Raw genomic sequence first — 12,906 nt, forward strand, 5'->3', positions numbered from 1 at the left:
GCTCCAGAGTTAATAAAGCTTTTAAATAATGTTTTCTAATACAAAATGACATAATCTATCAGTTGCATCTTACAATAATCTTAAATAATTCTCATTCCAAACCAGACCCAATACAGTTATACCAGATGTAAAACCATAGTATTGTCAAGCAGCATGAACCGATCTTGTGAATCTAACCTTAATTAAACTATGCTAAACTAATTGAACTAAACCTAATCGATTCATGGAGATGCAGCTTAAGCCGTTTGCCATTTAAAAAAAAAATTGTACCAATAGAAAGAGATTGGAGCATCGAAAGAGAGATCGAATCATTGACCATCGATTAGTGTTGGGTGGCTTCTTGATTCTCCTCTAAATTCACGTGCAAGGAACAATACACTCGTCTTAGCCAGTATCATCGTCTTCACCAGTCTCAGCGGGCAACCTCGTCCCGTGTCCGCTGTAATGAACGACAAAAATGTCGCCAGAATCAGCAGATCCGACAAGATCCTTAAGCGCACGGCGGATGTTCTTGCCAGATGACTGGAAAACTTCAATTCGCATCAGATGGTGAAACGGCATGGATCGTGAGTTAAGGAGAAGAGCAACCAGTGGAGATGGAGCGTCGTCGACAGTGTGGAAGAGAGACATTCATAGGTTTAATCAATAAGATAAAAAAACAGCTGGGCCTTAATTATCTCTGCAAAACTTTGGGTTAAGTGCCTAAGTCTATTCTGAAAAACCCAAAATATTTAAGAACAGATGCTATGTGGCAGCACCAAGGGTGAGTAAAGGTAACTTTATATATATAGATATAGATGTTTGAGTTGTTTAAAATTTTAAAATTTTATAAATTAAGACAATTTTAGTTAACATGTTCTATCGGTCCATTGGGCTTCTTATTACCCTGTGAATGATTTGCCAAAACAATCATTACCTAATTTACTTGTTCTAATGACTACTTTACGGAAGTCAAAATCACAACGACTTTCTTAGTTATTAGTTTATTACCGGTCGAACGAGACTGGTCGACAGAAAACTCGTTTAGACCGCACGAGAATTGGTTATATAAAATTCAATTAATTTCTCATACTACAAACTAAAAGATAATTGCATGTGGGGATTGTAATAATATAATAGACATTAGACACAACAACTAATTGACTGACTGGTGCGGTCGTAGTACTTTAAAAGTCTTTAAGCTTGAGAGTCATATGTAATCCCCAAGATCTTTATTTCATCTTCTTTTTAAGTTCAAGTCCCACAATCTCCAAAGTCCCAAATGACTTATTGGGTCTTCTTTCTTTCACACCCAATATGATAAAATATGAGTAGATTCAAAGTACATTTGGACTTTGTCAAAGTCAACCCTATTATGACATTAATAAAAGATACAAATCCCTGATTTGCGTAGAGCATCCTACAACGACATTTTAACTATTTTATCCAAAAAAACTTGTGCAAGTTATGAAGTTATTAGCATTATTCTTTTTCTTCGTCTCCTTATTTCTTCATCACGATCATTGATTCTGTAAAATATACCAAACTAGCTTTCTCATTCTTATTTTTAAAGCCGTTATCTCTCTTCTTGTTTTTTGTTTTTGTTTTTTTAACCATACATCTTAAGTACCTCAATTTGTTCGAGGTTGCTCTTGTCTTGATCATCTATGGGAAAAGCAAAATCAATGGTGTCACTCTTGTTGGTGCTCTTCTTTAAGATTCTTGTTCGAGCTCAGACAGCAGCAACAAAGACAACAACAGAGTTCAATTTCCGAGGTTTTAAAGGAAACCAATCAGAAATTCAGATGGAAGGAGACTCAACCATTAGACCCAACGGACTATTGAGGCTCACAGATAGAAAGTCAAACGTTACCGGTACAGCTTTCTACCACAAACCAGTAAGATTGCTAGACACTAATACAAGTTCCGTCACAAACGTCACCGTTCGTTCCTTAAGCACTTCTTTCATCTTTCTGATAATCCCTTCAAGCTCAAGCAACGGAATGTGAGTAACCACGTCTTCGCTGTGGAGTTTGACACCGTACAAGGATTCAAAGACAGCACAAATCGACAAGGCAACCACATCGGTCTAAATTCAAACCAAAGCAGAGAGGGAAATTAAAAGATTTTTTCTAATATTTTTCCGATTGTAGTAAGAATCGATGCACTAATTTGAGAAGCAATTTAACATGTGGTATCGGCCCATTGGGCTTCTTATATATTTCAAATTACAATTTGATTAGGTTTATATTTATATTTATAGTAATTTACATTACTATATATTTATATTTATAGTAATTTCAAATTTTTTATATTCAAACCAAAAAATCAGTTCCTTATTCACAATAAATTTATTTTTATGAATTTTTTACATATTGTATTAACTTACATATTCTGTCAAATATTTTGTAACTTTCATATTTATAATCATATCCATATTTAAGGCATTAAATTTTAATTAATTGTAATTGTTTATTTGTGTTTATTTTATTTTTTTCACCAACATAGTATTTATAGCATTCTAATGAATGATTAATAATAATTAAAAATAGAATAAATAATAAAAATATTAATATTTAATTATTGCATTTTTGTAATTCTTATATACTTTATGTAAGATTTCAACATGTGTGTAGCATATGCTATTATTTTACAAGAAATTCAACATGTGTGTATGGTATATATATGTAAGATATGATATATATATATATATATATATGATATTTTTGTTTTAAAATATGATGAAATATTTAACTTTTCTACCATCTAAATTGTTATTAATTTTTTTTGGGGATATTAGTACTACATATATATTATTCCTATATTATGAACATCAAAATGTATAGTTTATTTTTAATTCTGCTTGTCATCCTTAAGATATGACGCGTATTTTGCTTTTATTTTTTATTCATTTTAAGATAAATAATTCACTTGAAAAAAAAAAGATAAATAATTCAAATGAAATTATTATGTAAATATGTTCTAATTTCTGTTCACTTATTAATATTATTCTAATCATATATCATTTATCAGTATATAGTTAATTAATATATATATATACACATAATATGTTTATATTAATCTATTATAACCAAATTATTATGAATTGTAAATATATATAAATTAGGTTTTGATCTCACTTATACTGGTATTATTGAATCATTTTCATATAACTTTTATATATGACTTCATCAATCATCTCGGAAAAGCGTCTTTAGTTTTTGATTAATCATCTCAAATAATATTTATTTTCATTATGAATATAAATAATATAATAAATAATATGAAAGTTTTCTTGTATTTGTTGAAGAGTGGAAAAACTATTGAAGGAACTAAGAAAGCTGTAAAACCATAATTGAAGTAAATTTTTTATAATTGTTGTACAAATTTTGAAAAATACGTATTTAAAAAAATAATTATGTATTATAAACTATTAAATAACTTTTTGAAAGGAACAAAGAATTCATCATGTTCGACAGGGCGGATTGTGAAAGGTCCATTCCTTCAATCGTTAATCATGGTTGTCTACCTCACTAGTTACATATCAGAGCAGTCAAATTACAGCGCGCGTGGTCTTGCCGGAATCATCGTCGAAAAAACACAAGATTTCGTGGACACCAATAACATAAATTTGTTTCAACCTAATGAATGAGCCGGCAAAAGATACAGCCGTTAAATATAAATATATAATCAGCCTTTTAATTATTGAAAATTTGTTTATCTTAGTGGTATAAGTAGTCTCTTTTCATATTTCTAAAAAATTGGGCTCGTGGCCCTATATATCTGCGCCGGCTCTGCCTAATGGTCATTTTGGTACCCGATGTCTTGGCACTTTCAAATGAATCGGAAGATAGGAAGTTAATGACTACTTTACCGAAGTCAAAATCACAACGACTTTCTTAGTTCTTACTAAGAAGTTGTCGACAGAAAACTCGTTTAGACCTCACGAGAAATGGTTATATAAAATTCAATTAATTTGTAATACTATAAACTAAAAGATAATTGCATGTGGGGATTGTAATAATATAATAGACATTAAACACAACAACTAATTGACTGACTGGTGCGGTCGTATTATTTAAGTCTTTAAGCTTGAGAGTCATATGTAATCCCCAAAATCTTTATTTAAGTTCAAGTCCCACAATCTCCAAAGTCCCAAATGACTTATTGGGTCTTCTTTCTTTCACACCCAATATTATAAGTAGACTAGAATCTGAACCCGCGCATGCGTGGAATTTTAATTTTAAATATTTTTATCAATATAAATTTTTGAGCTCAAATATATTTATTGAAACTTTTGAGTATAAATCTATATAAACATTAAATTTACTTTACTAAGTAACGTACAATATATATATTGTTGAAGATAATGTTTATTTGTTATATTGTTTGCGAGGGATTTTAGTTTAAATTTTTTTGGGAATAAGAATTATTGAATATAAATATAATTAACCATTTGAAGTTTAAAAGATAAATCCAAATAAAAGATATACTTATTTTACTAATCTATATATAATATATATATTTTCTATTGTCGCAATAATGTTTTTTTGGTAAATCAATAATATATCACGTAGTAACAAAAAATAACTTAAGAATTTCCCTCGAAGAGTACATTCCATATTCATATCCAATGAAATCATCATTTTAAAATTTCTAACACCGAATATCGATCGTTGACCTAATTATAGAGATCATTTAAACATATCGATATCCCACATTAAATGCAAATATACAAAGATTCATGAACATTTTTAGTGTTATGTCGCTACAACGGAGTTGTCCAAGTGCATCACCTGCCACAATAGAATTTCTGACCAAGTCATGAATGCTTAAATAGTGAAATGATTAAACCGACATCCGTTCACTAATCTAAGACTAAAACTCTCATATGTTATTTTTAGATGTTAATTTTGTGATGCAACCTCAGCTTCGTCTTCTAAAGAAAACATGGTGTACTTTAATAATATGTTGTTTTTGGCAATATTTTTGGTTAAAAGTATTTGATCTAAATTGATAAAATCTCAAACATGTTATATATATATATATATATATATTTATCATGTTATAGAATTGTAGCTCCGGTTGATAATATGCATTCTGAGATATGCTATACATGTCACTTTTTTGTAACGACTTATATATCATTTTTTCTATATTTTGTGACCAGTGATTTTGTGTTTTTTTAGATGGATTATTTTTTCAAGATTCTTTTTCATAGTTTTTCCCCAGAAAAAATTGTGACCCTTACAATATCTTCGTTTTAGATCAAAACTTTTAAGTTGAGTTGAGTAATTAATCTTTTATTTTTCTATAATTGAAATTGTTTCTTAGAAACTAATGTTTCACTTCAATTTTATTTTTATGTTTAGAATTTTATAAATACAATTACATAAACATTTTTTTTACTCCACCATGCATTTAAATCTTACTTATATTTTAAATTTGGAATATAATCATTTTTGGTTAAACTTTGAATAATAATATTATTACTAAAATAAATCAATACTATTATTTTTACTATTTATAAATGTCATTTATTTAAAACATTTGGGTTTAATATGGGCTTTTAAAGTTTTAAGAACAAATAGATTAGAAGCTATATAGTAGATTAGTGTTTAAGATTAAGCCCAAATAAAAAAAATGAGTTGATGATGTGGCAGCACCAGAAATGAGTAAAGTTAACTTTATATATACAGATACATTTGGACTTTGTCAAAGTCAACCCTATCATGACATTAATAAAAGATACAAATCCCTGATTTGCGTAGAGCATCCTACAACGACATTTTAACTATTTTATCCAAAAAAACTTGTGCAAGTTAGGATGTTATTAGCATTATTCTTTTTCTTCGTCTCCTTACTTCTTCATCACAATCATTGATTCTGTAAAATATACCAAACTAGCTCTCTCATTCTTCTTCTTTTAAAGCCGTTATCTCTCTTCTTGTTTCTTTTTGTTTTCTTTAACCATACATCTTTAAGTACCTCAATTTCTTCGAGGTTGCTCTTGTCTTGATCATCTATGGGAAAAGCAAAATCAATGGTGTCACTCTTGTTGGTGCTCTTCTTTAAGATCCTTGTTGGAGCTCAGACAGCAGCAACAGAGACAACAACAACAGAGTTCAATTTCCGAGGTTTTAAAGGAAACCAATCAGAAATTCAGATGGAAGGAGACTCAACCATTAGACCCAACGGACTATTGAGGCTCACAGATAGAAAGTCAAACGTTACCGGTACAGCTTTCTACCACAAACCAGTAAGATTGCTGGACACTAATACAAGTTCCGTCACAAACGCCACGGTTCGTTCCTTTAGCACTTCTTTCATCTTTGTGATAATCCCTACAAGCTCAAGCAACGGAGGTTTCGGATTCACATTCACACTATCTCCAACTCCAAACCGTACAGATGCGGAATCCGCACAATACTTGGGGCTTCTCAACGAAAGAAACGACGGGGATGTGAGCAATCACGTCTTCGCTGTGGAGTTTGACACCGTACAAGGATTCAAAGACAGCACAAATCGACAAGGCAACCACATCGGTCTAAACTTCAACAGTCTCTCTTCGGATGTCCAAGAACCGGTGGCTTATTACAACAACAACGATAGTCATAAAGAGGAATTCCAACTGGTGAGCGGCGAGCCAATCCAAGTCTTCTTGGAGTATCACGGACCAACCAAAACGCTTAACCTCACTATCTACCCAACCAGGTTAGGATATAAACCAAGAACTCCTTTGATCTCACGAGAGGTTCCAAGACTTTCAGAAATTGTGCAAGAAGAAATGTTCGTCGGATTCACAGCAGCGACGGGGAGAGATCAGTCGAGTGCTCACTACGTAATGGGTTGGAGTTTCTCAAGCGGTGGAGAAAATCCACTTGCAGCTACGCTGGACCTCTCGGAGATTCCTCCTCCACCTCCTAATAAGCCCAAGAAGAGAGGCTACAACGGTAAAGTCATCGCTCTGATCGTGGCTTTATCTACCGTTATATCGATCATGTTAGTGTTGTTGTTACTCTTCCTTATATACAGAAAGAGAATGCAACAAGAAGAGATTCTAGAAGATTGGGAAATCGATCACCCTCACAGATTTCGATACAGAGATCTCTACAAGGCTACAGACGGATTCAAGGAGAACAGGATCGTCGGAACAGGAGGGTTCGGAACTGTTTACAGAGGGAACATCAGAACATCGTCTGATCAAATCGCAGTGAAGAAGATAACTCCGAACAGTATGCAAGGTGTTCGAGAGTTCGTCGCAGAGATCGAGAGCTTGGGGAGACTAAGGCATAAGAATCTCGTGAATCTCCAAGGATGGTGCAAACACAAGAACGATCTCTTGCTAATTTACGAGTACATCCCCAACGGAAGCTTGGACTCGCTGCTCTACAGTAAACCTAGAAGGAGCGGCGAAGTTTTGACTTGGAAAGCACGTTTTCAAATCGCAAAAGGAATCGCGTCTGGCTTGTTGTATCTTCACGAGGAATGGGAACAGATCGTGATTCACAGAGACGTGAAACCAAGCAATGTCCTGATTGAGTCTGATATGAACCCTAGATTGGGAGATTTTGGGCTCGCGAGGCTCTACGAACGCGGATCGCAATCGCGGACCACCGTAGTCGTCGGGACGATAGGGTATATGGCGCCGGAGCTAGCACGCAACGGAAACTCCTCATCGGCTTCTGACGTTTTCGCGTTTGGCGTTTTGCTGTTAGAGATCGTCTCAGGGAGGAAACCTACGGACTCCGGGACCTTCTTTATAGCCGATTGGGTTATGGAGCTAGAAGAGAGCGGAGAGATCCTAAGTGCGATCGATCCGAGACTTGGATCTGGTTACGAAGAAGGAGAGGTGAGGCTAGCTCTCGCCGTCGGGTTGCTCTGTTGTCACCAGAAACCGGGATCTCGGCCGTCGATGAGAATGGTGCTTAGGTACCTGAACAGAGACGAGGACGTTCCTGAGATTCACGACAATTGGGGTTATTCAGATTCTTCAAGAATCGATTTAGGATCGAAACTGGTCGGATATGTTTCGTCGGATAGGGCTTCCAGCTCACACTCACACACATCTTTGTCTCTCACAAGGATCTCTTCGACATCTTTTACCAGTGGTAGATAGTGAAATTACTTTGACACATTCAAGCTCTAACTCTCTATCTTAATTAATTAACTAATTCAAGTTTCTTTCTGGCACTCTCTAATCAACCTCCTAAGTTTTTTTTAATGAAATCAAATAATTTATATTTCTCTTATTTTATGTTTTTGCCTTTAGTGACAACAACTATATCAAAAGCTTGATTTTGTTTTAGAATATGATAGGGTTAAACCACGTATATTCCAATCTTACGCGACCACATGACGTGACCTTCCATTACTAATAGTACATCATAATAACGGATGAATAAATGAACAAAAGCGATATATATTGAAAACTTAGGACAACATGTACAAAGTCAAACTGATAAGGGTTTACGTACTCTGTAACCAATCAAATTAAGGTATTTGAACTCATGAGATCTCGTCATAAATGGTTATTTAAATATAATAATTATATATAGTAATAACGGGGAAGTACAAGCTTTTTTAAGCCCAAAGATTTAAGCAATCAATCGGTATTTGAACTAATATAGTCCACTAATCATTGATAGATTGTTGATAATAAAGGGAAGAAAACTTACTGCATGTCCTCTCCTTTTTTCTTTTCTTATTTTTTTTGGGGCAAAAAACTTACTTATTTTGTAAACTTTAAATTACAATGTCAAAGTGACAAAGTCCAAAGTCAAACTTTACGTACTTGTGACCAATCGAATAAAGGTATTTGAACTCATGAGATCTCGTCATAAATGGTTATTTAAGTATAATAATTATATGTCGTAATAACGGTGAAGTACGAAGCTTTTTAAGCCCAAAGATTTAAGTGATCAGTCGGTATTTGAACTAATATAGTCCACTAATCATTGCTAGATTGTTGATAATAAAGGGAAGAAAACTTACTGCATGTCCTCTCTTTTTTTCTTTTCTTATTTTTTTTGGGCAAAAAAACTTACTTATTTTGTAAACTTTAAATCACAATGTCAAAGTGACAAAGTCCAAAGTCAACTTGTTTGTTGTTTTTTTTTTCTCCACAAAATATAAAATATATGCATATTCCAAGTATATATGTGGAATTTGTCAAAGACATCCCATATGTGCGTAGGACTTTTAAGCAAAAAGAAAAACAAATCCTTCCTACATAAAACATGAAATTTGGATATCTTCTTCTTTGAAATTATTAAACATCTTAATATGAATTTGTAAATTGAAAGATTATCTCTTACATTTAGTTTGTATAATTGTATTTCAAAATCACTAATTGAATAAAAACAAATTTGAATTTGTAGTGGAAAATCATCAATAATACTTGTTTCAAGTAAGACTTTATTCTAATTGATTTCATTATACAGAGGTTTGAAAATAGATTTCAAAATTAACGTAATTAAGTATCCAAATCCTTCTTTTCTTATAACTAAAAGAAATGATGATTAACAGTATTTTAGGTCCCACCACAACTTAAAATATCTTAATTTCTCTTGGTTGATGATACATACATATTCGTCAATTATTGTAAATTGACCCCAAATTATATTTATTTTTCAATACTCGCTAAATGTGAATTAGTTTGCGAAGAGGAAGAACAAACGCAATTCCTTTCTTCTTTAAAACTTATAAATCACGAAATCTCAGAGAAACAGCTCTTTGTATATCTTCTTCTTCTTCTTCTCCTTCAAACGGCTTCTCTTTGTTTTTTTTGTTCCTATGTACCAATCATTCATGGACACTACAAGATCCATAATCTCACTTATACTTTTCTTGCTTTTGACCATCCCTGCTGGAGCTCAGAGAACATCAAAGGAGAGTACTCCAACAACAACAGACTTTACTTTCCGAGGCTTTAACGGAAGCCAACCGGCCAATATTAGTATTGAAGGAGCTGCGACGATCAAACCCAACGGACTATTGAGGCTCACTGACCGAAACCCAAACGTCATCGGTACAGCTTTCTACAACAAACCAGTGAGATTGCTAGAGACTAATATAAGTTCCACAAACACCACGGTTCGTTCATTCAGCACATCTTTCGTATTTGTCATAATTCCTTCTAGCTCAAGCAACGGTGGTTATGGCTTCACGTTCACGCTATCTCCAACCCCTAATCGTCCCGGAGCTGAAACAGAGCAGTTCTTGGGTCTTCTCAACAAAAACAACGACGGGAACTCGACGAATCACGTCTTCGCCGTGGAATTCGACACGGTACAAGGATTCAAAGACGGTGCCTATAGTTCAGGCAACCACATCGGTCTAAATTTCAACAGTCTCAAATCAGATTTTCAAGAACCGGTCGTGTATTACGACAACGACGGTCCTAACCGAAAAGAAGACTTCTGGCTTCAGAGCGGCGATCCGATCAGAGCACTTTTGGATTACGACGGACCAACACAAACTCTGAATTTCACAGTTTATCCCGCAAAATCCAAGTCTAGACCCATAAAACCTTTGATCTCGCAACTACCAGTTCCCAAGTTGTCGCAGATCGTGCAAGAAGAAATGTACGTGGGATTCACGGCAGCGACGGGGAGAGACNATGAGTAAAGTTAACTTTATATATACAGATACATTTGGACTTTGTCAAAGTCAACCCTATCATGACATTAATAAAAGATACAAATCCCTGATTTGCGTAGAGCATCCTACAACGACATTTTAACTATTTTATCCAAAAAAACTTGTGCAAGTTAGGATGTTATTAGCATTATTCTTTTTCTTCGTCTCCTTACTTCTTCATCACAATCATTGATTCTGTAAAATATACCAAACTAGCTCTCTCATTCTTCTTCTTTTAAAGCCGTTATCTCTCTTCTTGTTTCTTTTTGTTCGAGGTTGCTCTTGTCTTGATCATCTATGGGAAAAGCAAAATCAATGGTCTTACTCTTGCTGGTGCTCTTCTTTAAGATCCTTGTTCGAGCTCAGACAGCAGCAACAAAGACAACAACAACAGAGTTCATTTTCCGAGGTTTTAAAGGAAACCAATCAGAAATTCAGATGGAAGGAGACTCAACCATTAGACCGAACGGACTACTGAGGCTCACAGATAGAAAGTCAAACGTTACCGGTTCAGCTTTCTACCACAAACCAGTAAGATTGCTGGACACTAATACAAGTTCCATCACAAACGCCACGGTTCGCTCCTTTAGCACTTCTTTCATCTTTGTGATAATCCCTACAAGCTCAAGCAACGGAGGTTTCGGCTTCACATTCACACTATCTCCAACTCCAAACCGTACAGGTGCGGAATCCGCACAATACTTGGGGCTTCTCAACGAAAGAAACGACGGGGATGTGAGCAATCACGTCTTCGCTGTGGAGTTTGACACCGTACAAGGATTCAAAGACAGCACAAATCGACAAGGCAACCACATCGGTCTAAACTTCAACAGTCTCTCTTCGGATGTCCAAGAACCGGTGGCTTATTACAACAACAACGATAGTCATAAAGAGGAATTCCAACTGGTGAGCGGCGAGCCAATCCAAGTCTTCTTGGAGTATCACGGACCAACCAAAACGCTTAACCTCACTATCTACCCAACCAGGTTAGGATATAAACCAAGAACTCCTTTGATCTCACGAGAGGTTCCAAGACTTTCAGAAATTGTGCAAGAAGAAATGTTCGTCGGATTCACAGCAGCGACGGGGAGAGATCAGTCGAGTGCTCACTACGTAATGGGTTGGAGTTTCTCAAGCGGTGGAGAAAATCCACTTGCAGCTACGCTGGACCTCTCGGAGATTCCTCCTCCACCTCCTAATAAGCCCAAGAAGAGAGGCTACAACGGTAAAGTCATCGCTCTGATCGTGGCTTTATCTACCGTTATATCGATCATGTTAGTGTTGTTGTTACTCTTCCTTATATACAGAAAGAGAATGCAACAAGAAGAGATTCTAGAAGATTGGGAAATCGATCACCCTCACAGATTTCGATACAGAGATCTCTACAAGGCTACAGACGGATTCAAGGAGAACAGGATCGTCGGAACAGGAGGGTTCGGAACTGTTTACAGAGGGAACATCAGAACATCGTCTGATCAAATCGCAGTGAAGAAGATAACTCCGAACAGTATGCAAGGTGTTCGAGAGTTCGTCGCAGAGATCGAGAGCTTGGGGAGACTAAGGCATAAGAATCTCGTGAATCTCCAAGGATGGTGCAAACACAAGAACGATCTCTTGCTAATTTACGAGTACATCCCCAACGGAAGCTTGGACTCGCTGCTCTACAGTAAACCTAGAAGGAGCGGCGAAGTTTTGACTTGGAAAGCACGTTTTCAAATCGCAAAAGGAATCGCGTCTGGCTTGTTGTATCTTCACGAGGAATGGGAACAGATCGTGATTCACAGAGACGTGAAACCAAGCAATGTCCTGATTGAGTCTGATATGAACCCTAGATTGGGAGATTTTGGGCTCGCGAGGCTCTACGAACGCGGATCGCAATCGCGGACCACCGTAGTCGTCGGGACGATAGGGTATATGGCGCCGGAGCTAGCACGCAACGGAAACTCCTCATCGGCTTCTGACGTTTTCGCGTTTGGCGTTTTGCTGTTAGAGATCGTCTCAGGGAGGAAACCTACGGACTCCGGGACCTTCTTTATAGCCGATTGGGTTATGGAGCTAGAAGAGAGCGGAGAGATCCTAAGTGCGATCGATCCGAGACTTGGATCTGGTTACGAAGAAGGAGAGGTGAGGCTAGCTCTCGCCGTCGGGTTGCTCTGTTGTCACCAGAAACCGGGATCTCGGCCGTCGATGAGAATGGTGCTTAGGTACCTGAACAGAGACGAGGACGTTCCTGAGATTCACGACAATTGGGGTTATTCAGATTCTTCAAGAATCGATTTAGGATCG

The 12,906-nt window shown here is 35.9% G+C and overlaps 2 protein-coding genes across 3 annotated transcripts in view; both read left to right on the plus strand.

Moving 5' to 3' along the window:
* LOC104768305 (lectin-domain containing receptor kinase VI.4) lies at positions 5,729–8,162 on the plus strand. Its single transcript, XM_010492238.1, has one exon. It carries the CDS (start codon positions 6,005–6,007, stop codon positions 8,096–8,098), a length of 2,094 nt encoding a protein of 697 aa, XP_010490540.1. The 5' UTR covers positions 5,729–6,004; the 3' UTR covers positions 8,099–8,162.
* Positions 9,634–12,906, plus strand: part of LOC109131391 (lectin-domain containing receptor kinase VI.4-like) — a 4,547-nt gene continuing 1,274 nt past the window's right edge. The window contains exons 1-2 of one of the 2 annotated variants that reach the window (XM_019242306.1): positions 9,634–10,538; positions 11,655–12,744. In XM_019242306.1, coding sequence (XP_019097851.1) covers positions 9,775–10,538; positions 11,655–12,744 — 1,854 coding nt within the window. In that variant the 5' untranslated portion in view covers positions 9,634–9,774. Of the gene's footprint in view, positions 10,539–10,678; positions 12,745–12,906 lie in introns of those variants that run through there. The other variant, XM_019242305.1, reaches the window with a different exon arrangement.

Source organism: Camelina sativa, chromosome 20, assembly GCF_000633955.1.
Source record: "Camelina sativa cultivar DH55 chromosome 20, Cs, whole genome shotgun sequence".
In the NCBI taxonomy this organism is placed as follows: Eukaryota; Viridiplantae; Streptophyta; class Magnoliopsida; order Brassicales; family Brassicaceae; genus Camelina; species Camelina sativa.

What these genes read in the sequence shown, in the direction of transcription:
- LOC104768305 (XM_010492238.1), top strand. Translation starts at nt 6,005, where the DNA reads ATGGGAAAAGCAAAATCAATGGTGTCACTCTTGTTGGTGCTCTTCTTT.